Source organism: Sceloporus occidentalis, unplaced genomic scaffold, assembly GCF_023333645.1.
Source record: "Sceloporus occidentalis isolate IW3139 unplaced genomic scaffold, rSceOcc1.0.p SCAF_1, whole genome shotgun sequence".
Taxonomy (NCBI): domain Eukaryota; kingdom Metazoa; phylum Chordata; class Lepidosauria; order Squamata; family Phrynosomatidae; genus Sceloporus; species Sceloporus occidentalis.
Window position 1 is genome coordinate 74,315,975 of NW_028316981.1, and position 15,897 is coordinate 74,331,871.

Below are 15,897 nucleotides of genomic sequence, written 5' to 3' on the forward strand. Positions count from 1 at the left end.
TTTTTTAATGTCTTAGATGATATTGCCTATTAGATCCTCTTTCAGGGAAGTTTTTTGGGGAAATAATATTCAGGAAGATACTTCGTGACATGCTCAATGTCAGAATAAATATGAACTTTATTTTCTTTGTATTACTGGCCACACTATTGGCTATTAAACACACTAGCAGCTGTTCAATAAACACAGTGTGTTCTGCAATAACAAACATACCCAATTATCATTACCATATAAGAGCTAGGTGCTTCTTGTATAAAAACAGATACTATATTTCATCAGCACCGTCTTGTTGAAATGTTCCAGTAAAAAAGTTGGCAAATTCTTTGGCTTGGCTATTTAATTCTAGAAGTCTTAAGGCATGATGTGGCAGAAGAAAGGACACTCAAGTTGTTTTTCATGGGCAATGCCAGGTAATGTCCAAGGCAAGAGATTTGCCATTTCATAATGAAAATGCTGGTGTCAGTATGCCCTCTGTATCCAAAGCATTCTCCTTGAAAATTGTTCCTTTTCTTTTGCTTCCCTAATTGCTCCTTCTCAGCTGGAGCTGCTGTGCCTTCAAAACACATTATTTTGTTATGCTATTACTTATCCAAAGAATAACAGGAGAAAGGAAGAGAGAAGGACTATAAGAATTAGTTATGTCCAGCTTCTGCAAAGTCTTAATCCCTCCTCTAACATTCATGGCTTGTTTTCTCACAAGGGGAAAATACTAAAGTTAATATTCAGGCTCATCTAGTCACCTCCAGCTGCCTTTACATTGTCAGGATGGAGCTTGCTGTTTGCTGAAACCCCATTCTGTGCAGAAGGTCAGAGACATTTACTAAGAATAATATGGAAAGGGCAGATAGCTAGTATAAACAAATATTTAAAAACAGTTACATGCTAGGCATTTGTAGCATTCCATAAGCAAAGTAATCTGTTTCACAAAACTTTCTGTTATTATGAAATAATAATGGATGCACTTAAACATTGAGCACACTGTGTATAATCAACATAGAGGGAAATAGGACAGAACTTACCTGGGACTGGCTTTTCCTAGGCAGGCTGATCTCCATATAATGCAATACAGTAGATAAATTAGGCATAGGTGAATGATTTCAGTGGGTTTAGGCTTGGTGAAAGAGCCAATGTCTCATAGTGGTTCATATATTGGCCTACGGCCCTGGAGACCAAGATTCGATTCCCAGCTTGGCCATGAAACCCATTGGGTGATCTTGGGCAAGTCATATGCTCTCAGCCTCAGGGGAAGGCAATGGCAAACCTCCTTTGAACAGACTTCGCCAAGAAAACCCCATTATAGGTTTGCCTTAGAGTCTGCATAAGTCAGAAGCAACTTGAAGGCACACAACAACAACAAGCTTGGTGATCTACAATTTTGCTTCATCTTATGCAGGAAATGTATGTGTATTTTTCCTAGTAAAGATTACAGGTTATCACTGTGACTCTGTGCCCATGCCACATGCATGCAGGGAGTGGAGTTGTAGGGTGGATCAATCCTGTGGCACCACTGTTTCAAACTTATCCTGGGATTCTCTTCAGGCATTGTGATATTTTTATTAAAAAAAGGCAATGTTCTTGTATTCCAGTATAATTTCACATGCATGGTGAGAAGGGACATCTTCTGACCATACATTCACATGTAAGTATGGTCACAAGGAACATCAGTGGAGACTCAGGAGCTTGACAGACAGTTGGCTAAATACCACACCTTTTAGCCCCACATAATTGCTGCAGCAACCACACGCCATGGCAACTATCTGCTCCCGCTTGGGAGCAAAAAGAAGCTGCTATAAGCAGCTTTTTGGAAGGGGCATCATAGTGGCACTTGTATGCCATAATGACACCCCTTCTGGCCAGCGGCATTTGGGTACTATGCCGCCCAAGCGTCATAATGGCATGTCCCACATGGATGAGCGTGCACTTGCAGTGGAACTAGGGCTTTGAGCATGTAAATGTTCAGCCCTAGCATGCAGTCAGGCCAGCACAAAGTGCCTGTTTGTACTGCCCCTGAGTGACAGGTATAGTGTATTCTGCATATGGATGACGATTAGTTGGGCAGATGAGAGTGGGAGGTTGGAATGTCATGATGACAATGGAGATTCCTGAAGAAGAAATAAAGAGGAAGGATATGAGTTCTGAGGAGAGAATCTGAGACTGTCACTATGTAAGGGATGTTTATATTATATTGTTAAGACACTATTTGTTAGGTGGGTTACAAACCGCCGCTTTGCGGCGGTCTCCCAGCGCTGCTGTTTGCTCCGCGAGGGAGCCACAGCAGCCAAACTGCGCGATTCCCTCGCGGAGCAAAAAAGAAGCTCCAAAATGGAGCTTCTTCCTGAGGCACGGTTATGATGCCGTGAGGCATCATGTGGAAGGAGCGCCGCCATATTGTACGTATTGACTACGTATTAGGGTTAGGGGGGTGCAGAAGCACCGCCCCTTCCTAACCCTAATAGGTATTCAATACGTATTTTTTGGCAGTTTGTAACCCGCCTTAGTCAAACATTAATAGAAAGGGGGCATCCACTCTTTTCTGAATATTGAAATGATGTCAATAGAATATTCTAAGTTGTCTTCAGTATATTTATTATTCATCATAACCGTGGGTGATGGTTATGGTGGATTTTCACAGACCTTTTCTACACTTGCAAGGATACTCCAGGCTGCCCCTGGAGTATTCTGGCCCTGACTTCCCCCCATATTCACTCCTTACCTTGTGGTTTTTCCCCCAGTGATGATGCGATCCTCATAAGTTATCTGGTACCTCTGCTGTGGTCAAAACAAGGTATTCAGCTTTAGTGTTCATGCTGGGCACCTTGTTCTAACCTCACAGTGACTTGTACTGGTAACAAGCAAGGACAGCATGTGAAAAGACAACTACTCATTGACACTGAAACCTCATGAAAAATTCAACAAATGGTGAGTAATTTAAATGCAAGTTAGGAGGAAGAAACCCAAATCAGGTGTGAATGTGAAGTCAGTCCAGACCCAATTCTGGGCTTTGGTCCTGCTTCATGGAAGCAGGATGCAGTGAGACCAAGTGGAACAAAAGGTAAATCACCCATTTAGACAAAGTCACAGACATTTATGCTTTTATCCAGCTTGCATACACCTCAAGAAAGATATGCCATTCCTCAGTTTCCCATGCCCCATCCTAATTTTTCATTGGAGGAGACATGTCCAGAAGCTTTCAGTTGGTAAAATTTCCCACTTCAGGCTATTTTCAGCACCCCACGGCATGTTTTAGGGTAATGGAAGCTTTGGTCTTCTACTTTTGATTTCATCTGCATTGCACACTCACTGCAGTCAGCACTCATTTTTTTGCCAAAAGATGCTTCAAGTAACTGTCATCAAATGATGTTCATGTTGATGTGACAACAACAGTGATGTGTGTGTATTTCTGAAAATCTGATGATATTATCGTTGCCTGGTATTTATTTACCCTAAATATTTTATTTCTTTTATTCCACAAACTTTTAAATCATATCATTCTGTTTGTGTCTCTGTTCAGAACTTGACTGTCTCTGCCACCAGGTTTAGCCTCATATCATGTACTGTGTAGTCTCTCTACTTACTGAATTATATGAACAGTGGGAGGGATGAGGGCAGCATGCTAGTTTTCATCAATTCAGTTGGGCCTGTATGGGATTTCTGATTGAGCCTTGGGGGCAATCCATGACTATCCCGAGAAAATGAAAAGGAAAAAAAAAACCATTTCAAAGCATTCTGACTGTGTGGTATGTTCTGCTTGCAATCATGGAAGAATGTTGTGAAACAAGGAAAAGCTGAAAATCTTTAAAAGGTTAACACGCCAGCCTCCTGTTCCCATTTCCTTTCCATCTTGGGCAACTAGCTACTGGTTGGCTGCTGTTGAAACTCTTTTCCAGCTGACATCTCTTTCATAATATTACTACAGCAAGAGCCATTATGTGTCTGAGTATCTTTCAGCACTGTATTGATTTGCTTATTTTTATAGATATATATCCTTTGTACATGAGACTAGAATATGGTTATCTACACGCCTTTTGCCAGTGAAAAAGCACCAGAGAATGCAACAAAGGCCAATGTAACATTTTGTTATGGATTGATGAAAATGAAGCAGGATCTCAGTGCCCTGAGCATTTATTCTGTTTTGTTTCTTCTTTCTTTCTCAAAAACACATTTTTTCTTTTACAGTTAGGAGGTTTGTGCCTATTTGTCAGAACATCATTTTTCCCCCTTTTAACATCTTTCAACAGATCTATGATGAGAAAAGGAACCTGTTTGAAGTAAGAGAGAATGTCCCAGATAAAATAGTGGAAAAAGTGGCAGGGGACATTGAGAGTCTGTTGGCCAAGAAAGTCCGAGCCTTAAAGGTAAGTCAGCTCTGTAGAGTATTAACCCTATTTAGTGTGTCTGATGGAACAGTGAATGCATAAAAATGGAAGTGGTGTGTATGACTACATTATAATATTGGCACAGTCCCCAGGTTTGCTTGAGATTTATTTTATGCAGAATGCTTCACAGAATGTTTGGGAGACAAAAAGCATGGTATTTTAAAGAGATTCTGAGGATTGTATTAGCAGTAATTCAGACATCTTTGTTCTTGGTATTGCCATCATGCATAGAGATCCAGTTAGAAATCCGTTGAAACTGAGCAATGCACCTCTCTTCCCTGACATGGCTAAATGATCTCAGATTCTGCTCAGCACTGGCATGTTCAAAGAAGTGATCTTTTCTACTTCTTTAGGGAGCTGTAGTCCAAAATATCAATGTGTAAGAAAGTAGTAAATGAGAGAGGCAGAAAGCAATCTGAATTGTAGTAAGGTATACAATTAACTCGGGTTTTGGAGTATATTTTCAATCTAATTTCCCATTTTGTATCATTTCCCTCCTGAATAGACTCATTCTATAAGTACTAGAGCAAGCTAATGTGTTCAAGCTGCAGCGTTAGTTGAACCTGACCCTCTCTATAATAATCTACAGTATGTGGAACAACTGCTTTACTTTTTAGATTGGAAATCATCACAAGGCGGACCTTGGATTTTGCAAAGGGGCTCTTATTATATTTGAGCTTAAGCATATATTTGTTGATGTTATTGTATGGTGCAAGGCCTGTTGCACTAGAAGTTGCACATTTTCAGAATTCAAGGTGGTACCTAATAGAGTCTCACTATTGAGCAACAGCTTGGGACAACTGCTTGTGCAATGGTATGATCCAGTAGGACTGCACTAGCAAAATTTGTATGATGCTATTATGTTGTATATAGGCTTCTGTGGGTTTTTATTTTTTAATTTCAAGTATTTTGAAGTTGCCTATTAATGTTGAAATCTGTGCACTGTTTGTCCACAAAACATAATGAAATGTTACCCAATGCTTAGAAGATAGAATATCAGCAATAATTTCTGACAAGCCCCAACATTTTGATACTGGTTCATTGTGATATCACAATATGAAATATGAATAAAGAAAAAGACCCAAAACTTCAATACAGTGGCAGAAATATTACATAGATGGAAAAATGTAGTACCAGAATACAGATTAAAATCAACTAGATCCTTGAGAGGAGCAAGAATAGTAAGATAAAGTGCATAAATATTAAAGTGCAATTATGCAAAAGTGCAATCAGCCCCAATCAACCCAGTAATGGAAATGTTCACATCTCAGCAACAGTCCAAGTTGCTTTTCTCCTTCCTCATTTCTCCCCTTGGCCAGTCTTTCTGCACTGTATTGCCTTTCATCCAAGTATATATGTTAATGCTAAACTCCTGTACCTACTTGCTCAGGTAGGTCTTTGTTCTGGACAGATGTACATGATATTTTACTGTGGGAGCTTTCACTACTACATGTGTCCTCACACAACAGCTGAATTTATAGATGAGGGGAATTCATTAGTAATTGGGATTTTTCAGAGCCCTACCAAATTATTTGACTAAACATGATAAGGTTTAGTTTATCTTTCTTTGTACCCAAATGTTATTGAAGTTGTCCGGGTGCAAAGAGAGCAGGGACCTTCCACCTTTAGAAGCTGTGCAGAAAAAAGATTTCTACAAGCGTAGGTTGCAGGACAACTATAACATTGCTGAAACTCTCTCTTCAGAACAGAAGATCCTTGATCTTATGTGTGTCTGGCTACCCTGGTTTCAGTTCATAATCATTACAACTATACCAATATTTGTTGAAGGCTAACAATTAAGCAAATTATGCTCAAAGTTCTGCCACATAAACTCCAATCACAGATAGATAGAGAAATACCAGAGGTACAACCAGGGTTCAGGAAAAGAAGAGGCGCTAGGGACCACATTGCAAGCATATGATGGTTAATGGAGAACACCAAAGAATTCCAGAAGAAAATCAGCATGTGCTTTATACACTATGGTAAAGTGTATATGACTGGATAGATCATGAAAAGCTATGGATTTCTCTTTAAATACATAAGAGTGCCACTACATTTGATAATCTTGGACAAGTGGCTACTGATCGAAAAGAATATGGAGAAACTGTTGGCAGACAGTTTCTCCATATTCTGGGAAACTATCATTTCCAGTTGGCAAAGGGGTCAGGCAAGGCTGCATTCTGTCACCCTATTTGTACACAGAAGATATCATATGAAGAGCAGGTTAAGAGTCTAAAGAAGGAGGAGTAATGATAGGAGGCAGGAACATCAACAGTTTAAGATATACAGATAATACCATACTACTAGTGGAAAGCATCATAGATTTGGAACAATTAAAAAAGACAGTGCAAAGGCAGACTTGCTGCTGAACATTAAAAAACAAAAACAAGAATAATTACCATGGAGGATATTCAACCCAGATAATGAGGAAATTGAAACAGTTAAGAATTTCCCATGCCTTAGATAAAATATTGATCAGAAACGAATCTGCAGTCAAGAAATAAGAAGACAACTAGAGATGGGAAGGGCAGTGATGAAATAAGTGCTTGTTCAGGGGTATGTCTTTCACTGAAATATTTCAAAGGAGATAAAAGGCATTATGATGGAATAAACAACTGCCACCTTGTTTTAAAAGTCAATTTTAACAAATCAAACAATTATCTTATCTAACCTTATAATCCTATTCTCTCCTGTCATGGTCAACACATTTTTTCAACGGTGATGCTCAGTTTCCCATTAAAGAATTCAACTGGCTTGAGTGTTGTGTTTTGTTTCATTTTGGTTTTAGATTTATAAACTCAAAGGCATTTGGTCCCTTTTCTATAGCCCTTATTTGCTGATTCCAAACATTTTCCCCCTATTCTTTTTTGCTGAATCATCAACTCCTTCATGATTCATATGAGTGGTGATTTTTTAAATTGTCACTGTCATTTGTAGCTGAGTCAGATTGAGATGCTGAGCATGAGTGAAGAGGGGTAGGTGCATGGGTAATACAAGCACAGCTCTTGCCAGTCTACCCATGCCTGCTTTAAGGTCCTTTTGTGACAACACAGTCCAAGGTCCAAGAGCCCTGTTCTCTGTTACATCTGGGCACTGGGCTTGTTTTGAGCTATACCTCAAGAAAGCTGGATAATACACAGTACTATATAGGTTTACATAGAGGCAAACCCAATTGAGTTCAATGGCATTTACTGCCAGGTAAGTATATATGGGACTATATTCCATTTACTGTCTATGAATTACCCATGAGGAAGTCATGTGGACAGTTGGAATTCTGAATTAAATATGTGCTGATGTTCTCATGTGAATATAATCCTCCTCAACCATCACCACCAACAGCTTGTTTGACAGATGATGCCTATTAATTTTTCACATAATATGCCTGGCCACAGACAATTTTCTTTGCCTTACGAATGCTGCATATTCCACAGTTTACTGGAGGTTATGCCTTGAAGTGTACAATTTCTGTACCATGACCTGAATAAAGACTGCTGTCTAAGTTGATGTTTTTATCTCAGTGCTTATCTTGTCCAATAGTATAAAATATAGCAATTGGAGAGTACAAGAAGGGGAAATAACAAAAGGGCCCTGGGTGTTTTGTACTCCTTTCTAGATTTCCCCCTCTGTCCCTAATCTAGTTTGGCAGCTGAGTTCAGCAGAGTCACCCTGGTTCTGTCTATTCCATCACAGGACCTCTGGTAGGAGTCCTTCAGCAGTGGGAGCTGAGATCTGAACTTTTTTTTTCTTTCTATTTCCCTGCTAGTAACAAAATATTGTGGATTGGCTATTTCGAAAATGTAACAGTCTGGAAAAATATGATCTACCTTGGGAGATAATACCTGGAATTATAACTACAGTTGGTCCTCCACATTTGCGGTTTTGACTTTTGGAGATTTGATTATTCATGGATTTGATTAATATGTTCTCCCTGGGAATCTCTAGGTTCTCCAGCATGACTCTGCTGGAAGACCTAGAGATTTCTAGAGAAAATACTTCTCTAGGCATTTATAGGTCCTCCAGCACAATTTTATAGTCAGCATCTGGCAGATGTTTAGTATAGAGTTATGCTGGAGGACCTAGAAATTCATAGAGGGGTGTTCTCTCAGATAAAAAAAAAATGTTTTGTTTTTTTTTTAATTTGCATTTTTCCCACTTTCACGGGGTCCTCTACTCTACCTCCAGTGAATGTGTAGGGCCCATTGTATCATCATCATCATCCCCAGACCCAGGACTCAAAGTGGCTTACAAAAATGAAAGCTAGAAAACAGTACATTTTGTTCTCTATACTCTATGGTACTGTATTTTGGAGAATGTTTTCAACTCCAGTGATTTCTTTTGAAGGGTGTATATTTGTAACCTGAAAAGTAAGTTATTTTTATATTAGAGTTAATTGAGTGTTGTCTTGTCTTTTTAATACCTATGATATATGTGTATTTGTGTTTGTTTCTAGCCCCTGAAGAAGGCCTTTTCTCATTGAGGCTGAAATGTGTTGGGCTTTTTTTTTAAAAAAACTGACTAAACAGTTGATCATCTCAGAGCATGTGGAGCTTGTCTCCTCACAATTTTCTACCTTTCAAAGTGTTTTTCGGTACTCTTTTCACTTTTACAAATTGCTGTAAAACATGTACTGTACAAATAATCTGTGGGCTCTCTTAAAGCTAATTGGTAACAACCTGTGCCTCTATTCCTTAATGACTGGGAATTCATTAACATTTCAAAATCCACAACCTACTTCTGATTTCTGATAAGATACAGATGCACAACAGAGCTTTGGAAAAATTACTTTTTGGACCAATCTCCACCCTATCCCATCCCTAGACAGCATTCTCAGTAGTAAAAGAACTCTCCAGTATGGGAGTTTCACTTTGGTCAGTCTAGAACTGGCAAACCAAGTGGGTGAAAGTGCAGGGAAATGCTACCACATCAAAACAGATGCTGTAAACTGAGCGCTGTGAGAGGCAATTTCACACTTGACCAAGAGGTAAATGTGTTCTCTAAAAGTACCCCTGCTCTGTTTTTAAAGTACAGGAATGTATAAGATTCTAATTTGAGGTGTTTGTGGGGAAGGAGCTCTTCTTTTCCTTTTTGCATCATATATTTGCATAGACTGTGACCCAGGGTATTTTATTTAACCATACTATGCTTCCTTTCAATGACATTGTGTCAGCTGTAGCCATCTTGCTTATAAGATAGAGAAGAATGAGGAGGAACAGCAGACATATAGCACATTTAAACCATTACCTTCTGACAGGCAATATTGTAGTTTACAAGTAAGACACTGGAGAGTTTGGGCTCCTTGAACTTCCATTGTTTTTCTCTGTCCTTTTGAACCCTACCAACCCTAAATGAGCAAAAGTGGGCCAAATTATATAGTCAATAGTATTGAATGGAAGTGTGTTTTTTCTACGTACTTGGGGTAGTCAAATGCAAAACATGGGCAGGCTCCCTGAACCTTTGTGTAGTAGACAAAATCCCTGTATATATGGTTTGTCATGGGAGCAGTTCTCCCTTCTAAGGGAGAATTATAAAAGTTACAAGAGCCTTGCCCTCTTTTGCATCTGGCTGCAGGTGGAAGGTTGCATGCTTAAATACAGTATTATCCATTATTGTTTTTCAAAAACATCCCTGTACATAAAAAATGGCATGTTAAACAGAACAGCTTTTTGTTAAAAGGACATTAAAAACAACATGCCAAAGAGAAGATCTTCCTGATAAAAGTAGTCCATTACAAAAGAATTTTCTCATCATTGGATTGCTTTTGTAAACTTTTGCTCTTGGTAACAAGGAGACGCAAAATGACTTATTGTAATCCATTTTCTCTGAATAAATCAATGAAAAAGTGAAAGAACCCTTGCTAATGCCATCCACCCATCCCACGGTTTCCTCATCAAGATTAGATACCATCCCCAAAATTTCTGTCACTACCTTTGAAAAACACTTATGCTGTAGCTCTACACAGGTTCTAATATGCTTAATTGTGTCATCCACACTGAATATCTCTGACAGGTGTCTTGCCAAACAGCAACATGATGGTGCTATCAAAACCACTCCTGCAGTTTAGTCCTGTGTATCCTTCTGTGGAAGTAGCCCACTATGCCCAGCAGGGCTTAGCATCGGCCATGTGCGCATAGGATCATTGCTTCATTGCTTACTTTGACATTGTGATGAGAAAGCAGTGGTGGTCACATAGGGAAGTTGGCATCAATGGAGCCTTGTACAGCTGCTTGTGCTCTAATGTGGCTGACATGCCTGATAGCCCAAACGCATCAAGAAATAAACTATAGATTTTATATCATCTGGGACTTCAAAAAGAGCCAAAATCTGTGCTTTGTTTCCGTTCAGTCAAAAGGAATACTGAGCTCACTGTGTGTTTTGTATGAGCAAATACTGTGCATGTAGAACAGACTTCAGGTAGGGGTACTCTTTTAACAGCTCTGATACCTATACTGTTCTCCTTATAGGTTATGTGCTAAGTGGAATCTTTTATTAGTCCTTCAACTCCTTGACAGCAAGAATGAAAAGGGTTCAGTTGTTGAGAGCCTGGCGGGTGGGGGGGGGGGGATAACTGACATGCAATAGAAAAGGTCTTGACTGTTTTCAGAGTGCTTTGTGGCTCTTTTGTGGCTAGAAGCTAAAGATTTCCTGTGAATAAGTGCCTGGCTCATGATGGAAATGGTTGGTTAGGTGAGTTGGGCATAGATGTCTGCTCTAAGTTGGGGTGGGCAGCTGAATGCTGTGCCTGTCTGGTTCTGCTTGTTTATATAGCTCATGATTTTTGAGGTTTTGTTCTCCTTAGAATTATGGAGGAACACAGGATGGAGCACCAATGTGCAGTTCAAGTTCTTTGTGTGACTGTTACATGAGGATGTTCAGAGATTTTGTTCTATCAATAGGTGCATCTGCACTGTAGAAATAATGCAGTTTGACTCCACTTTAATTGCTGTAGTGCCATCCTACAGAATTCTGTGATTTGTAGTTTTGTGAGGCAGTAGCACTCTGACAGAGAAAGCTAAAGCTCTTGTACAACTACAGATGCCATGATTCCCGTGGATGGAGTGGTATCGAACTGCATTATTTCTACAGTGTAGATGCACTCTAATTTTGAAGAAAATAAACCTGATTTATGTCTCCTGATAATGTGGACTGGAACCTTTGGCTGTCTCATTTCCATGAATCCTGTGAGGCAGGTCACAAATAACATATCAAAATGCCTCTTTTAAGATAAAATATCTAGAAATGTGTGCTTGTGAAAGAAAATATTTTCAAAGTTGCCTATATAATACATGAATACATGTTTTTGCACAGATACATTTTTCTAAAATAAAAGAATGATAATGCAGAAAACAGAACAGACTTAGGAGTGAAGAAAGGAGAAATTAACAAAAAGAGCCCTCAATAAAAGTGACTTGTTGATCTCACTGCTTCATTTGTAATGTGATGCTGTAGGAGAGTTCAGTGGACACCATGGACTACAAAAAATAAAATACAAATACAAATGGGTCATAGAGCAAATCCAGCTTGAATTGTCACTAGAGGTGAAGATGACTAAATTGAGGAGTGTTTTGGACAGAACTGAGATGATGTGACTCATTTGGAAATAAGATAATGCTTGGTAAAGAGGAAGGCAGTAGGAAGAGAGAGAAACCACGCTACAGATTGGATTGACTCAGTCAAGGAAGCTGTGGCTCTGAGTTTTCAAGGTTGGCTCTTCTCTGTGTCCTGCAGGTGTCCAGCAACCAAAACAAACAAAAACTAGGCCCAAACAAGAGATGCCAACATTCAGCACTGTCTGAGGTGCTTGACCTCAACAGTAGCTCAAAGCAGAGTGCAGAAGCACAACCCGGTATGCAATGTTTGGCAAAAAAGCACCGACCAACCTGAAATAAGGCACAGACACAACTGACTTCTTCCAAAGTCTTATCTTCCTGTTGCAAAATATACACAAAGTATTTACAACAGAAGCTCTGACTTTTGTCAACATATACCGTCTGCTACAATCCACTTCTCCAACAAACACACTCTGCAAACTTTCTACTGCACCAACTCCTCTCTTCAACCCACTCTGGGTTCCAGAGCCATTATATACAGTGGTGATACCATTAGTGTTGACACCTGTTGTTTCTTAACATTTACAGCCCTAGAAATTATTTTACCAATTCTTAAATGGACATTTTACCCAACATTCAAGAACTTAGCAAAGCCGTTATCAGAGTGTCTTAGCAGGGTGTATTGGAGGTCTCTCATTCATTGGGTCACTATAAGTTGAATCTGACTTGGCAGCAAGTAACAACAAAAACCATTGCCAAGACATGCAAGATAAACCCAACACTGGCTTATGTGCAGTGCATCTTTGTATCCTATAATAAGCTTGATGTCATTGTTCTGGAGGAATTAAGAGAAACAATCTAAGTAGGGGGCAAAACAGACCAGCATAATACAACAACTTGGGGGTGGCGTGGGGGCATGGCATTTATATGACATCATAGAATACAAGAGGCAGAAGACAGTATCTGAATAGGTCATAGATGAGGATGGATATCTGGGAGCAGAACCATAGAAAGGGCATATGACATTAGTAATGTTATGTAGGAGGCTGTTAGTGACAGGGTGGCTTAGGTGAGAACTCAAGCGTCCAGAGCTCTGGCATTGATTTAAGACTCTGTGTCAGATCCCCCTCCCCCCAATTCATACTGGGGGAGAGGAAAAAATAATACTGTACGTTCTTTTCACTGCATTTCTCATAGAACTTGGAGACTGTGTGTGTGTGTGTGCGCACACACACAGAGACAGTTCCAGCATGCAGAACGTAAGACCACCCAACAATAGAAATGGAAATTAGTCTCTTCTGCTGAGCACTTGTCTTAAACCCACACAGCCTAAATTGGAGAAAAACAACATTTAAAGGTATAATCTCCCTGCTTTGTTAATTAATAGTGACAATTCATCCCCTTTCTCCCGCTTCTTCTTTAATTGCTGGTTAGTTGTTTTTGTTTTAATTATATTTTTAATTTGCTCCTAGTCAAATTCTGCCTTGTTGTCTCAGTATGTTTATTTAATTATTTTGCTAGTATATGTGTGCCTGAGTGTGTGTAAACGTGTGTGGTTGCATGCTTCCTTCCATCTTCCCTCACTGCCATTCCATCTCAGGCTGGACCAGATCCAGTAATCCAATTTGAATCCAGTCTCTGAGGTCTGGAATTCTAATTTACAGATTGCAGAGTGGGAGTTGAACAATGCAAACATCAAAATGGGAGTTTATTGTCTAATCTAATCAGGGGCAATCAGATGTTTGTAACAAGTCTATCAAAGCTGCATTGGGCCCTTTCACTGAGTGGTGTAACCAGCCTTCTAATAATGCTAAAGAGATTTAGGGTTTCATGTACTTTCATACAGATTAGTTTGCATGTTTTCCTTTTTTTTCCCCAGGGCAAATTTGGCAGAAGCCCAGCCCACTTTGCTTTTAAAACTTCATAAGCAGCTTCATTCTCTTTGAAGGATTATCCACATTTGGGGGGGTTTTAAGTCCTAAAATGACAGGGTTCTTGCAGTCCATATGTATGTCCCCATCCCCCCCATCCCCTAATCTTGGTGGCAAGGCTGACACAGATGTTTATCACACTATACTCTTAAAGTGCTACTATTCCAGTTTGACTCCTCTAGCTGCCTCCTGTTGCATTCTGGGATTGGCAGTTTTAAGGAGGGGTATTTAGAATTCTCAGGCAGATCTAATTGTTTAGAAATGATAACTGTTGAAGGAGAATCCATATCTTCTCCTCTGTCCCAGCTTCATGATCTAGAGTTATTGATGCAGGGTTGCAGCGCCTTTCACATTATGATCCACTTGGGATCCATTTTGGAAGAAAGGTAGGATATAATTTAAATAAGTAAATGAAATTTTGTTGTTTACGGTAACTATTGTTATCTGCAGAGCGTATTCACTCATTTGTTTCTTATATCCCACCTTTTCCCCATCATTGGATCCAAGGTGGCTAATTAAAAGACAACTTAAAATATTTTTATTAAAAAGAAAAGAAATAAGAACTGTACAGCACACTCTTAAAAGCCCTTAAAAGCTATCAGTTCCTTAAACCTGTCAGCATAAAAAAACCTAAAAGATAGCGGTAGTCTAGCTTTCCTAGGAAGGGAGTCTCAGAACCTAGGAACTGTCACCAGGAAGACCTCTCCTATGTTCCCACTAAATGTGTCTCTGAAGGTGGTGAGATCAAGAGAAATACTCTTTCTGAAGCCCTCAAACTCAGTGGAGAAGTGATATCCTTCAAATGGCCTAGACCCAAGCTTTATTTTGCACTTTAGATCTAGGCTCAGGGATGAATCTAGAAGTATATCCAAAATGTGAATCAGTGTCTTCAGGGCATATGTGACACCAACAACTACAAGCTGAATCTCTGTCCCATGATCCTACTTTTAAACTGACCAGGAGCACCCCTCTGTTGACTACATTACATTTCAGTTTGTTATTCAGATAACAAGTTGCTTTCTTGGAATCAAATAAGGATTGAGAGAGAGACCTGAATGTGATGGGCATATTCATTTCTCCAGACCTCAAACTTTGGACAACTTCTCCCAGTGGTTTCAAGTACATGTGAAATAGCAAGCGGGACAACACTGAATCCCTGGGCACTGCAAAGACTAGAATCCTGTAGCATTATCTTTGGAGTTTGCCCATCTAGAATCCTCCTCCACTGCAAGCTCACCATAACCTCAGTGAAGAAAATGAAGTCCAAACCTTGCCCACAGATCAAAAGCATAGACGTTGATCCCTCCACACGTATAACAAGCCAAGGGAACACCAATGCAATCCTTGAGACTACCCTGGTTTTCTTAGGAAGATGGCTTGTTGAATTGGGTATGTGTGATAGTACCATTACAGTTTACACACGGGACACAAATGGGAGAAGCACATAGGGGATGTGATAATCTTCCCCGTTTGCGCTATTACCACAATTTAATCATGTTTTAATGACACTAATGACGTGTGAAAAAGTCCTTAGAGAAGGGGAACAATTATACACTGCTGTTTGCTTTGCAAGGCAATTTACAGAGATAATCCACAGAGGCTAGTTTAGAAGTTCCTCCTCCCTTCTCTCCCTATGTGTCTGCATAGGCCTTAAAAAGTACTACTAGCCGACATATGAATGTAGAAATGTGTTTAAGGTTTGCTAAATGTAGAATCCTGCAATTCTGCCTCTGAGCCAAGTAACTGTCCAGGACAATCTTGGATCACTATTTTCTAGGTCAGTTGGGATGAATTGCATCCCATACCCTGGAGAGTAGAACTGAAGCCATTACCCACCTAAGGTGATTCCCCATAAGTCTCTGAATTGGAAAGAGATTCTTCACCATCTGTATTTATGTACAAGTGCTAAGGCCCTCCTGATAAAGAGAGATGTTACTGGAGAATAAATAAGTGAATATACTGGTATGTATGTCAGTGTCCCTGCCTGAGCTGGCCAAGATGATGTCATTATTTCTCTTATACTAATTGTGTTGAAAGATTTCAGTC

The 15,897-nt window shown here is 39.7% G+C and overlaps 1 protein-coding gene across 2 annotated transcripts in view; it reads left to right on the top strand.

Moving 5' to 3' along the window:
- Window positions 1-15,897, top strand: part of CACNA2D2 (calcium voltage-gated channel auxiliary subunit alpha2delta 2) — an 823,310-nt gene that overhangs the window by 197,932 nt on the left and 609,481 nt on the right. For both annotated transcript variants that reach the window (XM_089525311.1, XM_089525321.1), the window contains exon 3: window positions 4,236-4,352. In XM_089525311.1, coding sequence (XP_089381437.1) covers window positions 4,236-4,352 — 117 coding nt within the window. The remainder of the gene's footprint in view (window positions 1-4,235; window positions 4,353-15,897) is intronic.